General features: G+C 35.2%; 4 protein-coding genes and 1 pseudogene across 5 annotated transcripts; 4 read left to right on the top strand and 1 right to left on the bottom strand.

Annotated features, from left to right (window-relative positions):
• Positions 1-185: 185 nt before the first annotated feature.
• Positions 186-1848, top strand: LOC105952751 (protein trichome birefringence-like 34). The gene is made up of 5 exons (XM_012976332.2): positions 186-556; positions 639-813; positions 898-1094; positions 1178-1339; positions 1476-1848. The coding sequence occupies exons 1-5, from the start codon at positions 186-188 to the stop codon at positions 1819-1821; spliced, it is 1251 nt and encodes a 416-aa protein (XP_012831786.2). The 3' UTR covers positions 1822-1848.
• Positions 1849-3121: 1273 nt separating this feature from the next.
• Positions 3122-4173, top strand: LOC148767202 (protein trichome birefringence-like 34 pseudogene; annotated as a pseudogene). Its single transcript, XR_016033794.1, has 3 exons — positions 3122-3324; positions 3421-3582; positions 3691-4173. The product of XR_016033794.1 is annotated as a protein trichome birefringence-like 34 pseudogene (transcript).
• Positions 4174-4448: 275 nt separating this feature from the next.
• LOC148767201 (protein trichome birefringence-like 34) lies at positions 4449-6749 on the top strand. The gene is made up of 6 exons (XM_088823865.1): positions 4449-4473; positions 5228-5462; positions 5585-5759; positions 5843-6039; positions 6128-6289; positions 6395-6749. The coding sequence occupies exons 1-6, from the start codon at positions 4449-4451 to the stop codon at positions 6735-6737; spliced, it is 1137 nt and encodes a 378-aa protein (XP_088679991.1). The 3' UTR covers positions 6738-6749.
• Positions 6750-8014: 1265 nt separating this feature from the next.
• On the top strand, positions 8015-10414 carry TBL35 (TRICHOME BIREFRINGENCE-LIKE 35). Its single transcript, XM_012976759.2, has 6 exons — positions 8015-8557; positions 8702-8987; positions 9068-9239; positions 9363-9559; positions 9664-9819; positions 9941-10414. The coding sequence occupies exons 1-6, from the start codon at positions 8338-8340 to the stop codon at positions 10272-10274; spliced, it is 1365 nt and encodes a 454-aa protein (XP_012832213.2). The 5' UTR covers positions 8015-8337; the 3' UTR covers positions 10275-10414.
• Positions 10415-12091: 1677 nt separating this feature from the next.
• Positions 12092-18880, bottom strand: LOC105953130 (protein BREAST CANCER SUSCEPTIBILITY 2 homolog B). Its single transcript, XM_012976760.2, has 19 exons — positions 18593-18880; positions 18329-18481; positions 16474-17565; positions 16269-16393; positions 16029-16183; positions 15572-15694; positions 15300-15497; positions 15146-15227; positions 14996-15046; positions 14830-14905; positions 14605-14716; positions 14469-14540; positions 13916-14111; positions 13667-13849; positions 13394-13536; positions 13243-13305; positions 12953-13163; positions 12432-12599; positions 12092-12345 (listed from the first exon to the last, which is right to left on the bottom strand). Exons 1-19 carry the CDS (start codon positions 18747-18749, stop codon positions 12283-12285), a joined length of 3423 nt encoding a protein of 1140 aa, XP_012832214.2. The 5' UTR covers positions 18750-18880; the 3' UTR covers positions 12092-12282.
• Positions 18881-21062: the final 2182 nt, after the last annotated feature.

Below are 21062 nucleotides of genomic sequence, written 5' to 3'. Positions count from 1 at the left end.
AAATTTCAAACTTATATGCAAACAAAAATTATTAATGGACTTTTAGAAAAATATATAATAAATTATTTTTATTTATTAGATGACTTCTAAGGAAAAATTAAATATTTGGGTGGGGAAATATAATTATATATTATATATATTAATAAAAAATCAGAAGCATAGTTACTGACTGAAGACAAATGAAAATGAACCTCGGCACATGGAAATCAAGATTCAAGTCGTCCAACAATCTTGTTGGTCTCTTCCTCATAACTTTGTTCGTTGTGGCATTTTATCGAACACTTGACGACTATCACAAAACGCAAAAAGAAGAACAATACACTACAAACTACGAAGAACGAAAATCACACAAGAAACACAGAATCGCCGATTCCGATCATCAAAGCTGCAACTTGTTTTCAGGCAGATGGGTTTTCGACAACACATCATCGTACCCTCTGTACGAGGAGAAACATTGTTCTTTCATGATGAATGTGTACGCCTGTCAGAAATACGGCAGAAAGGATTTCAAGTATCGAAACTGGAGATGGCAGCCCAATCACTGTGATCTTCCCAGGTTTTGTGTTAATCCTCTTTCCTGATTAATTAATCTCGTAATTAGCTTCCGTTAATCATTTCTGTTAATTGTTAATTAACAGGTTTAATGGCGAGGAATTGCTGGAGAAAATCAGAGGGAAGAAGCTTGTGTTTGTCGGTGATTCGTTGAATGAGAATCAATGGGTATCTATGCTTTGCATGATTGAATCTTCTCTCAATCAGTCGTTACATAAATCGGTTATCAGAAACGGCAATTTGTTCATCTTTCATGCAACTGTAAGATCAACTTTTTTTTTTTTTAATATGTGATTTATTTAATTAAATATATTTATTTGATGCATGGTTGATAACTTAATGAAGGAATACAATGCAACAATCGGGTTCTATTGGTCTCCGTTGCTCGTGGAATCTAATGCGGATGATCCCGAGAATCATCGAGTAAAAGACCGTATAATTAGAATAAATTCTATCGAGAAACATGCTCGGCATTGGATCGATGCGGATATACTTGTATTTGATTCGTTTATTTGGTGGCTTGATTCAACCATGACCATCTTGTAAGTAATTAAAATAAAAAAAAATATATTTTTTTACTATTTCTTATTAATAATAAATTCACCAAATTCGATGAATATATCAGATTTGGTTCGTTTGGGAGCTCCGATGCGGTTTACAAAAGAGTAGAAATGAAGCTACGTCGCTACGAAATGGCATTGAACACATGGTCAAATTGGTTGGAAATCAATGTCAATCAAACCAAAACGAAGTTGTTCTTCATGAGCTTCTCGCCGCCTTATTATTAGTACGTTCGAATGCAAAAAGATTAAAAAAAAAAAAAAAAAAAGCCCTTTTCCATAACTTATTTGATCTGCTTAATTAATTATTTTCAACCTTATTTGTTTTAATTATTAATGATTATTATTTTATGCCGTTTTTAGCGGTGAAAGATGGAGTGAGAAAGTGAGCTGCTACAATGAAAGTGAGCCAATATTGAAGGAGGGTTATCGGGGGATTGTGACAAATATTGAGATGATGCGTACGTTAGAATCGGTTATAGAGAAGTTGGGGAAGAGAGGGGTAAAAGTGGAATATTTGAATATAACGCAGCTGTCGAGTTACAGAAAAGATGCTCATCCATCAATCTATAAGAAATTCTTGCATCCTCCAAATGAAAAACAATTAACAGATCCCAAAAGCTATTCGGATTGTATACATTGGTGTCTACCGGGGGTGCCTGATGTTTGGAATCAGATCCTTTATTCATACATTATTAAATCTTCGTAAATGTACCATGTTCGATCAAGAACGCAAACAAATCATGAGATTCTTAATTTAATAATGTATTAAATTTCATATTTATTTCCAAACTTGTTTCCACATGTGAGTATATGTATGTGTGATTGTGTAATATATGTTATTCATTGTATTTATGTAACATTTATCTACATGAGATTATTGACAAAAGGCAACAAATTTAATCGTAAACCCTAAATCGTACAAAAAGACGACGACAATTAAATTGTATGCACGAAATAAAGTAACAAATCATTTCGGTTATTAAAAACAGGACATCGGTTACACATACAACAAATTCGTGCCGTTTTCCATTACTTTCACGTGTGCAAATTCATAAACCACACGTGTGGTTATTCGAACAAAGAATCAATCCCCGCATTATACGCGTATTATTAGATATAGGGCATGTGCAAAACGTAAACTCGCAAGACAAAAAAAAAATGAAGGAAGAAGATGAGAACATAGCTCCTAATACATGGAAAAACATGCTGAAATTTCCTCACATTGCAACCCTAATCCTCCTAGCCTTTGTTGTCGTTGCTCTTCATCTGACACGAAACAACGATGACATCGTACATCTACAAAACCTAGTTTTCCACAAAGAAGATCGAATCAGACACGAAAATAATTCAACTCCAGTGTGCAATTTGTTTTCGGGAAAATGGATTTACGATAATTCGTCGTACCCTCTTTACAAGGAGGGACAGTGTTCTTTCATGGAAAATGACTTTGCCTGTGAGACTAATGGAAGAAAAGACTTGAAATATCAGCATTGGAGATGGCAACCTCATCATTGTGACCTTCCAAGGTTCTCTCTCTCTCTCTCTCTCTCTCTCTCTCTCTCTCTCTCTCTCTCTCTCTCTCTCTCTCTCTCTCTCTCTCTCTCTCTCTCTCTCTCTCTCTCTCTCTCTCCCCACGACTTAGTTAGTATTATGTAATTGTTGTTATATTTTTCGAAAATGAGAATAATAGGTTCAATGGCACCGCGTTATTGGAGAGATTAAGGGGAAAAAAGCTCGTATTTATCGGTGATTCGTTGAATAGAAATCAGTGGAGATCGATGCTTTGCCTTATCGATTCATATCTCCCTCCATCTTCGAAGAAATCAGTGGGCGTGAAGGGCAACTTACTCTCATTTCATTCCATTGTAATTAATCAAACCCTAATATATATATTTCTTTATTTCATTACATATATAGTTTTCCATGTTACTATTAAGCTGGCTATATATCTACTATCTATCTAGAAAACTTATACATTTTGTTGATGAAATTAAACTAATAATTTAATGAAGGAATATAATGCGACAATCGGATTCTATTGGGAGCCAATGCTTGTGGAATCAAACGGCGACAATATATTTATTCACCGCAAACAAACTCGTGCGGTACGAATTAAATCTATAGTAAAACACGGGAGGCACTGGAAAGATGCTGATATACTCGTATTCGATTCCTTTGCCTGGTGGATGGATGAGACAATTCAACTCGTGTAAGAATAATATTCTCTAGTGTACTATATATCGAAAAACCCTAAAAAAAATTCCTTTTCATATTTAATAAATTGTTGAGAAAATGAATTTTTCAGATGGGGATCATTTGAGAGCCCAGATGCAATATACCGAACAATAGAGATGAAGCTTCGTCGATACGAAATCGCTCTAAACACTTGGTCGGATTGGTTGGAAATGCACATTAATCCGAATAAAACCAAATTGTTCTTCATGAGCCTCTCGCCTTATCGTGTAGGGTATGTGTTAAAAAAATTAAATTAAAAAAAAAAATATATATATATATATATATATATATATATATTTATGATCGAATTAAAACACGAAAAATTATTGCCTGCATGCAGAAATACGACGTGGGGCACGGACCACACATGCCACGATAAAACGGAGCCGATCTTGAACGAGAATTATTGGCCAAGTGGTGCTAACATGAGCATGATGTGTATAGTAGAATCGACGATAGAGAAGCTGAAGGAAAGAGGGGTAAAAGTGGAATATATGAATATAACACGATTATCGGCTAATCGAGAAGACGGACATCCATCGATACATAGGCCATTTTGGCGTTCTGTGACTAAAGAAGAGATACAAAATGAGATTCCCAAATACTCAGATTGTTTGCATTGGTGTTTACCAGGGGTACCTGATGTTTGGAATCAGATTCTTTATTCCTATATTATGAAATTATAGTTAGATTTAATTTAATTCTGTATTTTTTAATTAATTTAAGAGTTTTTTTTTTTCTCTTTTTGTATGTGAGAAGTCGTTGATTAATATTGGATAGTTTACTTCATTAATCCAACTATGCTTTTTTTTAGTTGATTAATATTCCAGATTGTTTGCATTATTGGTTTTTTTAGTTTACTTCACTAATGTCCTTCTTAATTAAATTGAGATAAAATTATGACACCCCTAGAACTTGGGTTAAATTACGAAAACACACCATGCATACGTTGCATTTCTTTATGATATTTTTTAAAGACAAAAATTATTCTCAGAGGGGTAATGATAATACTAAAAAATTGTAAATGTGTAATTTAAAAAGAATAAAAATTTCGCGTAAAGGCTCCCCTAAGGCTAGTTTTTATCTTTTTAAAATAACATGAAGGAATACCATGCGTACAAGGGTAGAATCGGGACTTTTGGGAATATTATTTCCTGAATTCAAAAAGATTCCGTGAAAATCACACCGTAAGGGGATTAGTATAAGACAAAAAAACAAATTTCGGGGGAATTTTGGTGATTACATATAGATGTGGGTATTTTTTATAATTAACGACAGGCTTATTTTGTGAAATATAATACAAACCCCTGGTAATGAGTTAATGAAATTACTTGATCTGCATAATTTAATTTAATTTTTTTTAAATTAAGTTATAGCTTAAATATATTTTCCTATCAATCTCTTATGCAATAATGAATAATCCCTAAACTAGATGAGGCAAGGGGCAACATGTACATTATTCAATATATACTTAAAACATATATAAAACCTTCAATTAATTTTAAGATTACATATGATATCACAATTAAATTTTACTAATAAAATAAAGTAACAATATCTTTGTTAATTAATTAACTGGGTGTAGTTACACCATAACGTCTCATATCACTTTCCATCACTTTCACATGTCATAATTCATAATCAACGTGGGATAATTATACATTGTATTATTATTATTATAAATATATATACACAAGTATATAACTGAAAGTTATCAAAAGTAAACTACAATATGCAAGAAGAAAAAATGAAAGAAGATCACATTGAAAAAATTGCTATTAAGAAAACAAAACACGTGCTGAAATTCCCTCACTTCGCAACCCTAATCCTTCTAGCCTTTGTTCTTGTAGTTATTCATCTAACACGCGGTAACGTAGAAAGCCAAAATCTCGTCGAGAAAGAAAAAATTAATGGAGGTGAAAAAAATAATCGAATTCCAAGCCGGTGTAATTTATTTTCAGGGAAATGGATTTACGATAATTCGTCGTACCCTCTTTACAAGGAGGAACAATGTTCTTTCATGGAGAATGATTTTGCATGTGAGTCTTATGGTAGAAAGGACTTGAAATATCAAAATTGGAGATGGCAACCTCATCATTGTAATCTTCCAAGGTTTATTTAATTAATTTAAACATATTTTATTTTGTCTTATTGATACTTTTTTATAGATATATATATATATATATAGATATATATATATTTGTTATATATATATTTTTCGGACATGTGAATAGGTTTAATGGCACGGCGTTGTTGGAAAGATTAAGAGGAAAAAAGCTTATATATGTCGGGGATTCGTTGAATAGAAACCAATGGAAGTCGATGCTTTGCCTTATCGATTCGTATCTTCCTCCATTGTCGAATAAATCGGTGGTTCTTGAGGGAAACTTGTACTCTTTTCATTCCATTGTAATAAAATCTCTCTCGATCTCTTTCTCTCTCCTCTTTCGATCTCTCTCTTTGGAATTCATTTTTTATTGATGAAAATGAAGGAATACAACGCGACGATTGGGTTTTACTGGGCGCCGATGCTTGTGGAGTCTAATTGCGACGATATAAAGATTCACAGGGTGCGGCCGCGTGTCGTAAGAATAAAAAATATAGAAGAGCATGGTAGACAATGGAGTGATGCTGATATACTCATCTTTGATTCCTTTGCTTGGTGGATGGATACTACAATGACAATGTTGTTAGTACCATAAACCATGATTAATCTTCTTTTTTTTAATTTATTTTTTTTAATTTTCGTTAATTTCTTAGTGTATATGTATATATAGGTGGGGATCGTTCGGTAGCCCAGATGCAATATACCAAAGAGTAGAGATGAAACTACGTCGTTACGAATTGGCGATAAGCACTTGGTCCGATTGGGTGGAAATGCATATTAATACAACGAAAACGAAGTTGTTCTTCATGAGCGCATCACCTTTTCGAGTAGGGTATGTTGAAAAATCTTCCGAAATGCAATATTATTATTATTGTTGCGATTAAAGTTATTTTAATAGATTAAAATTTGTATCGGACGTGAATAATGTTGTATGTAGGAGTACAATGTGGAGCACGGATCACACGTGCTACAAAGAAACGGAGCCGAATTGGGACGAGAAGTATTGGCCGAGTGGGGCGAATCGGGGCATGATGGAAATAGTGGAATCGACGATAGAGAAGTTGTCGAAGAGAGGGGTAAAAGTGGAATATTTGAATATTACACAATTGTCTGCTTATAGAGAAGATGGGCATCCATCGGTACATAGGACATTTTGGAATGCAATAAGTAAGGAACAATTGAAGAACATAACTCTATTTGCAGACTGTATGCATTGGTGTTTGCCAGGTGTCCCTGATGTTTGGAATCAGATCCTTTATTCTTATATTATCAATTCCTAATCATTAGTTAATTCAGTCTTTCTTTTTTTTTTTTTTTTTTTTTGTTTTTTTTTCTTAATGTGGAGAAGAAGAAATATTAATGCAATATACTACTTGTTCTCTAATTGATTCTTTATGGGCTTTTCGGATTGAACTGGACAAAAATCAAAATTTTCATTTTCTCTATTCACGTATGATATAAAAATTGGAATTTTTAATTTATATTTAAAAAAATGGAATTTTTGAAATCTTATATAAATATTCAGTTGATTCGAAAAAATCGACAAAAATAAATTGAATTTTTGGGAATTCAGAAGGAAAAGTTTTACGGAAGCAAGAAAAAAAAGGGGGGGGGGGGGGAGATTAAAATTAATAGAATTCGAAAATTTATTACCAATTTCAACACCTAGAATCGACCAATTAAGATAAAAGAAATGGGTCCATGTCGAGTTTTGTAGAGGCTACACTCAATAAAATACACCAGGTGATCATGCACGAATCACGATTGATCTACACATAATAACATAGACACCCATGTGTATTGTGTGTTTCGACTTTCGTGGGTAAGAGAAACTGATAATTTTAGTTATTTTATTAAAATCTAAGTTGTACCAATCTGACCATTTTGTTTGAAAAATACTTTATATGATGGAAAAAAAATGTCAAGAATTTCCCAATTTATAGAAAGTAATTTCTTATAATTATAGACTTGATTCTCTGCAAACGAGTAACAAATACTATATCTATACGTACTATATTTATATTGAAAGATCGCACTTTTCTTTTCTTTTTTAATTATATATTAATCTTTCTATTATTTGATATTATTATATTAGGGATGTGATAAATGTCGTTCGAGTTTTAATAATACCATTACGACTTCAAACGTGATTTTGATCATTTTTAATTCCAAATTTTGCAAAACCCAAAAAATAGAATTTGTAGTATTCTCAGTTAGTTTTCTAATCCAACTTGAATCACTAAAATTGGATGTCGAACGAGAAAGATATACATGAATCAATGGATACTGCCCACAACTTTGATGTATTGAGGTATCTAAAATTCAAAATGTGACTCATTCATGCATAACTTTGTCATACGACATCCAATCTAGCGGATTTAAGTTTGATTAGAAAGCTAACCCAAAGGACTACAATTTTCGTGTTTCCAATTTTGCCAAAATCAAAATAGAAATATGTCAAAATCAGGTTCGAAGTTAAAACGACATTAGTAAAATTGAAATGACATTTAACATTTCATTTATATTATTACGAGTGTCTTCTTTCGTCTGCCACATCACATGTATTTAATTAACTATTTTCTTTATTTTTTATTTTTTATTTGGGATCAAATATTTAATTGATTAAAGCTCCATCACTGCAGGCTGCAACATCAATCAATGCGTAAAAACATTTTTCCTCGATATAATTAAAAAAAAAATACATAATCACCAAATATTCCTTGTACCATACAATTATGGGTTTAGTGGTCGGATTATATATTTTAATTACATAATTAGTCTTTACTAAAAATCCTACTTCTTCTTCTTTCTCATATTCAACTACAAGAGTCATTGTCGGCTGACCAAAGATTCTTTCAACCTCAAAAAAAAAAAAAAAAAATGCAGAGATGGCAGAAGAGGAAAGCCCATTACCCAATTATTGCGCTCGTCTTCTTTGTGTTCATAGCTTTCTCGATTCTATACAACGAATCCTACATTCAAGTGATTCAAGAATACAGTGACGTCAGCAATGGCGACGAGCAGCGATCTATCATCAAAGATACTTCTTTGCTCAATTCCGCTCCGCCCCAGATTTTTAATCTTTCCAAAAAACCCCCAGGTGAGTTTTTTCTTACTAAATTGTTTCTGGGTTTTTCGAATTTGAATTTTCTGATTTTGACTGCGCAATTTCTTGAAACCTAAATCAGAAGTGGGTTTGTTTTGATTTGATTTGATTTGGTTTTTCTCGTTGGATTTGTTGTAGTGGGGTTGGATAAATTTACTAAATGCGCTTCCACGGTAAGGTATAGTGGCAGGAGAGCTGTTTCAGCCGTTCGTCGGGCGGATTCCGGCGGCAGAACGGCAGCTCCGGCGGTGGAAGGCTGTGACTTGTTTTCTGGGAAATGGGTTTTCGACAACGTTTCGTATCCGTTGTATAAAGAATCTAATTGTCCGTACATGTCTGATCAATTGGCTTGCCACAAACATGGGAGGCCTGATTTAGATTACCAGTTCTGGAGATGGCAACCCAAGAACTGCAATTTGAAACGGTACTCGATTTACATTGTTCTATTACATTACTTGATCGATGTCGGAGAATTGCGTTTTTGAATTGCATTTTACTTAATAGGTGGAATTCGACGGAAATGTGGGAGAAATTGAGGGGGAAGAGATTAATGTTTGTCGGAGATTCTTTGAATAGAGGGCAATGGATATCGATGCTGTGTTTGTTGCAGTCTTCCGTTCCGCCCGATAAACAGTCGATCACACCGAATTCGGAACTTACGATTTTTAGAGCAGAGGTAGTAAACTGCAAACGTAAATTACTCTGTCGAGAAATACTATTGTTCATTTGTTTCTTGATTTACGTATATATGCTTATCGGCTAAGTTTCTAAAGTTAGGCCATTCTTGTTTATTGTACAGAATTATAATGCTACGATTGAGTTTCTGTGGGCCCCACTTCTTGTTGAATCCAACTGCGACGACGCAGTTGACCATCGAATGAACGAGAGGATACTGCGCCCGGATTCAATATTTAGGCATTCGTCAAGATGGGAGCATGCTGACATACTCGTGTTCAATTCGTATTTGTGGTGGAGACAGGGTCCAGTTAAGCTCTTGTAAGTATATATGTAATATATGTATATATATACCCGTATATATTATATAGCATCTTAAACGAGAAAATATATGAAAGGCTTACGAAAAATCGTGTTGATTTTAGATGGAGCAATGAAGAGAAGAATGTTTGTCAAGAAATTAGTGGTCTTGGAGGAATGGAATTAGCTATGGAAAAATGGGCTGATTGGGTCGACTCTCGTGTTACCGATCCACTTCAAAAGAAGGTTTTCTTCGTTACCATGTCGCCTACTCATTTAGGGTAAATTAAGCTTCTTTATTTATTTATTTATTTATTTATTTGTATTATTCAAATAAAGTTTGCCTTAATGAGTAAATATCAAGATTTTTTATTTAATTTACTATTTTAAAACGAAAAACAGGAAAGAAGAGTGGGAGGCGGAAGGTGAAGGGAATTGCTATAACGAGAAAGAGCCGATTATGAACAACGAGAGGTACTGGGGAAGCGGTTCGGATTTGCCGACAATGCGTGTGGTGGAGAAAATATTGAGTAAATTAGGTTCGAAAGTTTCGGTTTTAAATATAACTCAGTTATCGGAGTATAGAAAAGACGGGCACCCGACAATTTATCGCAAATTTTGGGAGGCGTTGAGCTCCGAGAATATGGCAAATCCTTCTACGTATTCCGATTGCATGCACTGGTGTTTGCCTGGTGTCCCTGATATTTGGAACCAATTACTATTCCAATTTTTGTGATTAAAAATTAATTAAGTTAGGGTTTTATTTTAATTTGTGCATGAATGAATATGATCTTTGGTTGTATTGTATCTATCTATTATGTACATTTCGAACGATCGAGTGAAAATTTGAGTGGAATTTGGCGTTTCGTGACGAGATATCGATTTGCGGAAGTCGAATTAGATGAAAATTTTAGTTTCTACTCGTCTTCGATTTCGTTTTAACATCATAATTCCAGAAGCTTCATGTTTATAAAGATTTGGATTAATTAACATTCTACCTTGCAAAATAATGCTTCAAACACGAGATTAGAAAATCCACAATAACATACCCTTTTTACCCTTCTATTTAATTTCATTTCTAATATAATAATCTATTAATTTCTATTTTTACTAGCAATTAAAAAAACAATTAATTAATTAAAGGGTGAGGGTAGTATCAAGGTGGCCATCACACTGCAAATCCATACTACGCCCACATTTACAAAACTCTTCATCTTCAAACCCAAACTCACATCCGGAAACCCGGTTCGTTTCGTCTTCGATCAAGCTCGGCATTTTCGATTCACATACCTAACCCAAAAAAAATTATATAAATAGTAGTTTAATTAATTAATTAAATAAATAAATAAATAAATAATATATACCTTTCTAGAAACAGTGCCATCTTCATCGACGTGCCAACCAGCTTCATTACAAAGAGCCTTTAAAACATCGTTAGAGTCAGCATGCTTTGGAAGAAGGTAGTTACCATGGGCCCGTAAGCCCGAAAATATTTTATGGGCCACAGATCTCCTCCTGGATTCTCGCTGCTTGTTGTTCAGACGCTCCTTGTCTGAAGGAAAACGTAGCTTCGTCACTAGACCGCCGTTTTTGGTCGGCCGGCGAACTAGCCACGGCCCTTTGCTTGTTTTGATGCATCCTCGTAACACACTGCTTTTCCCTTGCTCCATATATATATAATTATCCTCTTGAGTTTTTTTGTTCTAGGGTTTCAAACTTGGCATGGGAGTAGTGTTTATATAGAAGATGAGGACAGAAGTGGAAGAAAACATTAAGGAGTTGTGATATTCCTTTTGGCTTTCATGCATTTTTTTTCCGACAGAGAAAAAGGAAAAAAAGAAAATTAGAGGACGACGTCGTACTATGAGATATTCCCTCGCCTTTCATCTGGTGTGTCTTCTTACACCACTGTTTGTCTTTTCTCTCTATCTCTCTAGTTTCTCTCTCTAGTTTTTGGGTTTGGAGTGGAAAAAGTAATTTGGAGGGATTGACTGTGATATATTGATATTTGATATTACTGGTTATAGTATGAAAACTGGTGTGCGGTCACGTATCTGAGACAAACACATGGCAAAATTCCAATATTTTTTCGATAGTTTGATTTTCTGGCAACGATTCGCTGAAGGGTTGCAGTTTTTTCACTTTAGATATTGGGCTGCTGCAAGAAATCAAAACATGCTACAGTTGAGGGAACATAAGATAAGACAAAAATTACGATAAAATCCACCCTACTTGTGCCACGTGTCGTAGAAGGTTCACACAAATGAGGCCTGGGCATTTTTTCTGTAGAATATTTTTTAATAACAATGATGACGATCGAGATTGGAAATCTGTCCTATGATTCAATTTGTGTTAAATCAATGTGTATAGTCGATATTGCCCTTCGTTTCTTGAGCCTGTTGAGCTGAGCTGGAATTTTGCAATTCTTTTTTTCGGCTAATTATATGTTAATATTGATGTTGACTCAGCTAATTATACATCACTTCAGAATTAAGATTTACATTGCCGTAATTATTCTTACATGTTTGAGAGAGAAATGCTATACATCAAAAGTAACGAAAACCGACCCGCTAACGGCTAAACACAGGCCGATTGTAATAAGCAAACTTGAAACGAGGCTCAGACGATATACATTCACAATGCCCATCTCATACTCGCGCACTTGGTTTAGTTGTTGGTTGTAGAATCTCAAAATACAAAAACTCTTTCAACACACTCGGTTTTATGTGCTTAAATAGGCTCTTTCAACACCCATCTTTCGAATTTCTGATAATAGTCAAAACTCTTTCCTTAAGCTTCTCGATTATCTGCATCAACAAATTTACAGAGATATTATATTAGGGAATAAGAGGGAGAATAAAATAGACGGTATATCAAATATGACGAGGCATACCGAACTTGATGTAGTTGCCCATTTTAATACTCTAGCACAAACATCTTTTAAATGGTTGCGACCTGCGCGATCATAACTTAAAAAATAATCCGAATTCTCTGTTGCTTCAGCCACCCATATGCCATTTACATGATCCTTTGATCTCTTGGTGAGATTACAAAACCCGACCTGTGCATAGATTACAAAAGTTAATTTTTTTTCCCGATCTTATATTAAGAATGATATCCTTGTAATCTACCAAAAGAATTGAAGGTTCGTATCCTTGAAAATGTGATGAGATTGACAGAATTATTACACTAACTCCTAATTGACTAATTCGTGTAATTGCAAAGAACAGTTTGATTTGCAGAAAAGGATTGTGCTATATATAGTTAAAGAAAACTTCTAGCAGGATTTCGCTTTTAAATCTACAATTTTAGTTCTGAAGTTCTTCCCTGGATTTAAAAAGTGGAAGACATACTATACCGACCAATTAATCAATTGCGAAAAATTGTATAGATCAGATATTTGAAAATACTTACCACAGATCCAGCAATATTTGAGTTAACTGGAGCAGATGAATCAAGTCCAATGCAAGGCAAACAGAAGTTAATTGCCAGCAATGCATCTAATGATTCCTCCGAACAAAATTCAGATGTGCTTCCATCTGTCACAAAGACCCACTGCTTTTGTTGATTACCTTGTCTATACACCTCTCCCACATAAACTACGAAAGCCGCAATGTCAAACTCACTGTACAAAAGGGTGAATCAAACCTCAGGCAATTTCAGAAAAGCACCAGCAATTCCAGGACATCGCCCACAAGACGTACCTGGAGAGAGGAACTTCACCAATACTTGATACTGCAGTTGATGAACGAGGAGTGAAGAATGGCCTGCAAAATTGATTTCTTGACCCTCCAATAGTACAATATATTTCTCATACGCACACAGAAAGAAATGTGTATCTATTCATTCACTTACGCAAAATTTTCCATTTTCAACGGAGACATAGGTAACCAATTGTTTGTCGCTCCTCTTGCTTGTAAGTAAAGGATGCCTGAATCGGAGCTAGATGGTACAAGTCCTCCAACAGCATATGCCTGCCCTTCACACAGCTCTAGGGTCTACGAAGTAACAAAAATACAAGAGATCAATCGCAAAATCAGCAACGGAAAAAGATCTAGAGTGTGAAGAAACTTGGCTCCATGTAAGGTGTAGCATCTGCATTAGAAAACCTGTCATGAACCAATTCACCTGCTTCTGAGTTGGATTCCATATTGTTATCAAGCCTTTCCTCGGACAAGACTCTCGTGAATGACAATTACTTGTCAAACCAACAACTCTAACCCGTAAAAAAGGAGTGACATCTCTCTCACTGAGCCCAGCAGCTTCCACAGCGTCCTCAATGGATTTTTGCATATTTGTCTGCCTCATTGCCTTACATCACAGGAAAAGATATTAGAACTCCTCTAGGTGTACATTAAAGAAATAATTATTTCATACCTCCAGCTTAGCTTTATAAGAAGCAAAAGAAGTTAACTGTTTAGAGCTCATCCCTGCCATTAGAACCTCTGGTTCTGCAGCTGTCTCAAGAAGCTTCATAAGTCTGGCACCTTCTTCACTTTCATGATCATATCCAACATCAAATTCTACTTCTCTTTGGGATGCTGAAATGATTCCTTCAGCCACAATATCGCGTCTGAACACAAAAACAACTCAACAATCAGGTCTCAAGTATTCATCAACATAATTTAGGTAACATTAAAAATAAACCTTTTCTTTAATTATATAGAAATTATACCATAAAATTGAGACTGGCGTCGAGAGCGGTAAAAAAAAAGGTGATATTTGTCAAATCAAGCGATCAGACCTTCAACTATTATCTACTTTTTATCTTTCTAAAGTTTGACCAACTATATTTAGTGCAATAGGGCAACATTAAGTCAAGACTCGGGAGGTGCTAAATTTTTTCCAGGTAAGGAGAATCAAATTTGTAAAATTATGTCAAGATGGCATGGGACCTAACAAGAGTAAGACGTGTCAAAGCAAATGTCACCTTTGGTTATATAATTGCAGCGCTTTAGCTTCCTCCCTCTCCGACCTCACAACGAAACTACCGGCACTTAACCTGGATGATATGTTATTCCAGTCAAACTCAATTCACAGAAGATTATTTTATGTGACTATTATACCTTTCCCTGTAGAGAACTGGATATATCCTTGTTACCCCCACTAACGTGCTTGGTACTGCCCCTCCAGTACCCTTGATGCATCTGAATGCTAATGGAAGACCAACACGTTTACCTATGTACACAGAAAGCCCATTCTTCAGGTTTGAGGAAACCATTAAACAAACTGTAGAAAAAAATATCATAGCAAAATGCAAAATGAGGGGCTGTAATATGGCAAATGCTTACAGAATCCCAACCGTTCTGCCCAGTGACATCTGTACGTGCCATTTGTATGCAAGACTAAACTAACTGTCTGTGATGCCTGAAATCATGTTTAGCATTACTTAAGAAACAGTAGAGAACAAAATATCCAACATAACAGAATAAGCAGAAAATGAGACTGCACATTGACCTCAAAAGGTGAAACAGGCCCATTCCACCCACAAAATCTTGCTCCACAGATCTTCAGATGACAATACAAACTGTAAGCAGCAGAAAATATTGACAAATAATCCTTAAATGACATCAATGCACTATGAAGATACATGAAAAGAAACTGTACCCTGAGCTTTTGCCCCAAAAACAACTTCCCTGAAGCAAGCTTCTGAGATAGCAGTTCATCCAACCGAGCTTTCACGGCATACCTAATATATTCATTAGTTACACACTTGGAAATCAACTTGGTAGGAAAATCATTAATGTGAAAACTTCCTCACCACCCATCTGTTAACTCTACTTGTGAAGCTCTATCGTTGCCATCCTCCTCTAACGAAACAGGTTGATTTCCAAACTCTGGGTAACATCCTTTACCAACAAAGGAAATGCAGAGTACCATCATTGAAGACGGTGGTGCATCTCCATCTAAGATTTTCTTTATTGATGATCTATGACCATGATTAACTTCTCTCTCGTACCTACTCATTGATAGAATGCAGTTAGATTCCTGAAAGAATTAGCTAAGAAAAATTACAAGATGAAGCTTACATACCTGTACCGTAGTTCTTCAAGCACATTAGAGACTGTCAATAGCTTTCCAGCGAATTTGGCAGGATAGCACCTCTCATAAGAGGCAAGTTTCCAAACAATCCACTTATAATGATTTGATACCCACCTATATTTTGTAGATACCTAATGAAAATACTATAAAAGGATGGAGGATAATAAATGAACCAAAACATCCAGAGAAGATATAAATTAAATTAAAATATGAATTAAGTATACCACCACAGTTCACACAACACGAGGATGGTTCAATAGTTTTGAAAAGAAAAAATAAGTTTTTTTCATCATAGCCAATCGGATTAACATGTATTTGTTCCCAATTCCATATTAACGCTATCCTCACGGGTATAGACATATCCAGATGGGAAAATACGTTACAGGAACCTAATAGTCGCCTTCCACGAAATAAGAATGATAAAGATAAATGGCAAGAGAAATTTTACTCTTTAGTCATGTGTTGGACGGAAGCTCCAGACTGAGACAACATACAGTAAAAAGCCTCAGGTCCAATGCAATCTGCTGGTACTTCACTGGCGAATGTATAACTTTCAGCAGCAATTGGGTTCATTTTTCTCACATATTCTGGCAAGTTCTCCAACTATTTCATAGTAAATAGAGTAAGCTATTAATTTCAAAAGGAAAAGCAATTAGTAAAGATAAGAATTTCTTTGTGGACATTATACCTTTTTTTTAAGTGATGGAGGCTGTAAAACATATTCTTTGAGATATGCTCGTGGAACTTGAAGCGGGTACCTCATGGAAACTCTCTGTTTGCAGTGGGGCTCTTTTGGTGCTAGCCTAGACAAAACTAGAAGATAATTTATGCCTTAGAACTTTCAAAGAAAGATTTTATGAAGCACGAATTATGCTCAGAACTTGATACCTTACCATTAACTGAAGAGTTATTTTTGTTTAAAGGAGTGACAAATGAAGTCCGGGGCTTCTTGAATGGAGAAACAGAGCTAATCCTTCGAAGTCTTCTCTTTTCAACTAAATGCTCTTTACTTCCGCTGTGATCTATGTTCATGGTATTTGTGATATCCACCAGAGCCCCGTTGGACCTTTTGGCGGGGTTAATTTTCAGCTGAAGTGTGTTTTCCGAACTATCCACTTTTTCTGAGTATGAGTTTCTTTTTGGGGGCTTTCTGTCGCAAGTAAGGCCATTAAAAGGTCTCTTCAAATTGCTCACTGCTGCCTCGGCATCAAACTTCGCAATCAAGTTATTCCCTGGTCCTAGTTTCTCAGACTTACCATATAACTGCTTTTGGTTTGAAATTGACCGAGTGGGAGAAGTAAAATTCGTCAAGGAACTGCCACTGCTTTCAGTCTTCTGATGCGAAAATGGTGTGTTAAATTCATCTCTTTGACTTGATAAAAAACTGGCTTTTCCATTATCAATTACTGAAAACAGTGGGTCAGCTGTGCTTGCTTCATCTAGAAAATCAAACTCAGGATTTCCAAGCAAACTCCTCGCTCGTTGCAATGCATCATTGGAAACTGATATGGATCTTCCCCCAGCAGTATGAAATTTCACTGGAGGAGGCTTGGAGTCAGCATTTGTGAAATCGGGTAGCTTTGTTGATTTCTTTCTGCAGGAACCAGACTTAAAACTGGAAGATGTCACAGGCTTGGTAGAGCTGCTAAAACTTAAGTTACTCAGGTCGGTCTCAAAACAAGATGGATTTTCCCGAGCAATGAACTCGGTGGAAGTTGACTGTTTATGTCTCTGATCGGATCCGTAGAGAGACTCTTGATCACAATCTTCATCCAGACCTAACAGAGATTTTGCTCTAAGCAGGCCAGCCGAAGATATGTTTACGGTTCTCCCCAACCCCGTCTGAAACATGGAATTTGACATATTAACTACTTTTTCTGGGCCACTCTGCGATCCGTACTTCAAGTTAACAGCTGGTTTCACTGGATCCATCTCAAACATTGGTTTCAATAAAGAATATCCATCTTGTCTCCCATCCAAGAGGCCTGTATGATATATTTTCTTAAGTAAGCAATGCATTATTTATAAGGGTTCGTCTTTTGCCGGAGTAGTAGCCCATTGCATTTTCATAAAAACCTATTTATATAACAATGTTACAACTATAAATTTTGTCAGCATGAAAAAAACACTGAAAACCAGGTTTATTTCAATGATATATGGCTTTATTTGGATTGAAGGATTTGGAGGGAGAAATAGGATTTCAAACCCATTGGAGTTGTTTGCATTGACTCATTTTGAAATGGATTTCAAACCCACTGCTCTCAAATTTAAGTTATATTTTGAGTTACTGTGGTGGATTTCAGATCCATCTCATTTGGAGTCATTTGGAATTCTTCCGAGAATTCTCTCTTCAAATCCAAATCTTCCGATCCAAATACAACCTTAGTGATTACAAAATTTATGAGACAAATTGCATTTACCAAAGTACGTTTGCCAAAGCAATACAGCACTAGTTAAAAAAGAACATTTAAAGCACAAACTACCAACAATCTTCTATCTGCTACATACCAACTTGAGTCGAAACAATGTAAAAGTAATAGCATTTGAAGTTCCAAATCTACTCTCTTTCATTTCGAATGACTGAACTCAGTTCCCTAATCATTAATCTCACCTCATGTAATTGAATATAGCAGAGATAAATAATCATATTTCCATAGTAGTTTTATTTACTAAACAATCAAACTTTTCCCCAGTTGAATGGTAGCGGGGAAAAAAATAATTAACCGAAACCCAATCAAAAATCCACACCTGTTTCACTTAACGAGTCGTCTATACCACCGAGAACTGAACGTGCCTTAGCAATTGAAGACTGCTTCACCACAACAGATTTTCCCAATCCAGTCCGAAACATAGGTGGGTTCCCCAAATTGTCCTCCCCATTCTCCATTAACTTAGAATAACCTGCACGAATTCATAAACAAAGAAATAAGAGAATGAAAAGGTGCGAAATGTTGATTTGCGAACGTATATTTCAAAGTAATTCAGCAATTAGATGTAAGAGCATTGACGTGCCTAGAAGCAATAGATCGGCCATGGAAGTGAGGCGAGGAGTGTCAATATGCTGTTGATGTACGTCGTCGCATCGTTGTTCTTCTTCCTGGAGCTGTTGATCGGCAATTTCCCACCGGAAATTGTTCGTGGCATCGGAAAACATCTGCCACGTCGACATTTCTCGGCCGACGCCTAGGGTTTTGCTTTTTTCAAGGTCAGTTCGAGTAGAGTAAAGAAAATAAAAATAAAATATTTGGAATTGTGTATCTGGCGTTTCTAAAAGAGCCGGGAAACAATTTGAAATTAGTGGCGCGTGAGATAAGTTTGGGCTCTCGCTCGCGTCTTCGTAGGGCCTACGAATTTATTTGGGTTTTAATATTCATTAAGGTTTATTGGGCTCAACGGCCCTATCCTATTAAACAGTAATTGCCTAATTGGCCCGTTTCAAATTAACTGTCGTTTTGAACGAAAAAAATATACTTTATATTATTATTTATAATTTTAGAATTACAATTAGGCAGTAATTACTTTTTATCAATTTTTTCCTTATTATTCATACAGATTATTTCAAACAATGATTTTCTCAAATAGAAGAAGTGTTAATAGATATATAACCACGATTTGTTCGACCCTACACCCGGTGATAACACACAGGGTGGGTCTTCTGCTGCCACGTGTCTCTTTTTTATATTTTATAATATATTTCCCGCTAGGGGTTTTAGAAAAATAAAAAATGGGACACGTGCCAGCAGAAGACCCACCCGGTGTTTATCACCGGGTGTAGGGTCGAAGGAACCATATAACGACCAAGAAAGGTATTTTAGTCATCTTATTTTATTACTTTTTTTAAGTAGATTTTTAGTTATTAGTTTTCTTAATAGAGATCCTGAAATATTAAATCGACACTTCAATTTGAAATGCACGGCAAAGCAATTAATATTCCATTTTTTTATGATTTTCTTTTTCAAATTGACAATCGAAATCGAGTTCGAGGTATCGTGAACAGTGACCACTTCACGTGCCGGTTCACACTTCCAGATCAATGTACAACCAATCAATGGTTCGATTCGGGACTATTTGCAGGTCAAACCGGCATGTGTTCGTGTTTATGGGAGCAACCATTGTACAACATTAAAATGAACCACAACTATAAGAACAATTACTAATACTCTCCTCGCGCGTCGATGGAAGAATTATCATAAAATAAAATAAATTGCAAATTAATGATAAAAAATAAAGAAATTAAAAAAACACTTGAATATGAGAAAGAAAGTTTATACTATGTTATATCAGGTGAAATAGTACTCTATATATATCTTTCTCATTCATAAGCACACAAAGACACACACACCAACATTGGTGTGTAAATCAACTATAAAAATTCACCCACTGTAATTTTCACCTGTAATTTTCACCGAGTGTAATATAAAATAAACGATAGAAGGAAGGACCATTTAGCGTTAAATGAAGGCAATCATATTAATGGGGCAGGGGTAGGGGCAAGGGGGCGCCTGATCCGGGTCTGCCGTCTGCCGTATTACTTGATTTCCGACAATGCTTAAGCGACCTTAATTATACCCCTCTCCCCATTAATTTGTGGGCCCCATTTTCTGTATCAACTAATCATGATCGCATTTACGTTCATTTACTTGCCCTTTTTTTCCTTTAGTTGGGACCATTTTTTATTTGATGATATTATTAAAATTTCCATTATTAATTATGTAGCCGGAGGAATTGATTAATTATTAATTATTATAATTTTAATTAGAAAGAAATGAACAGAGTAATCATAGACAAATCTTCGTGCATGCATGGGAGCTTCCACCATGAATTTTCACACAGACGATTTGTTGTCCTCCAATATATATTGGCTTTCATCATTATGTAGAATGAATCTGATTAATTGGAATTAAGAATGTAATAATTGATGGTCAAATTATTAATTATCCTTTTCTTTAAATTATGAGGATGTTGAAAAAATTACGTCTACTTATTACTGTATATTGTTTCCACGTGTCGACCGGTGGTTGATTAGGAAAAATGGGCCTGATTTTGCCACCAGCTTTCGGCCAATCCACCCTTCGGCTTGGGCCAGCAAGTGGTGGCTGAATTAATTAATTAATTAATTATTGGCTTCGCCCAACAACTAATCAATATTTTAATTTAATTTTGTGGTCAAATTTGAAGTAATTAAAAACGTTACCTACATGGTTTCCTAATTAAGCAAAGTGCCCCATCGTTTTCACTTTATAATCGTGCTTTTGGATGGTAAATAAATATATTATTTGTTAATACGATTTCTTTTATAATGATTACTTAAAAAGTTGAGATAATTTATATTCTTCTTTTGCAATTTTGATCCATAGGATTCTTTTATAGTGATTACTTGAAAAAAAATGAATTCGTGATATAGTTAATTACAACTTATTTGACCCATATAATTCGTAAATTATTATACGTCCTGATGAAGAGTAGATATTTATATATAGAT

This window comes from Erythranthe guttata, chromosome 10 (genome assembly GCF_056151865.1).
Source record: "Erythranthe guttata isolate IM_541 chromosome 10, IM_541, whole genome shotgun sequence".
NCBI lineage: Eukaryota > Viridiplantae > Streptophyta > Magnoliopsida > Lamiales > Phrymaceae > Erythranthe > Erythranthe guttata.
Note: the sequence above shows the minus strand (reverse complement) of the source record. Positions and strands in the feature narration are given on the sequence as shown.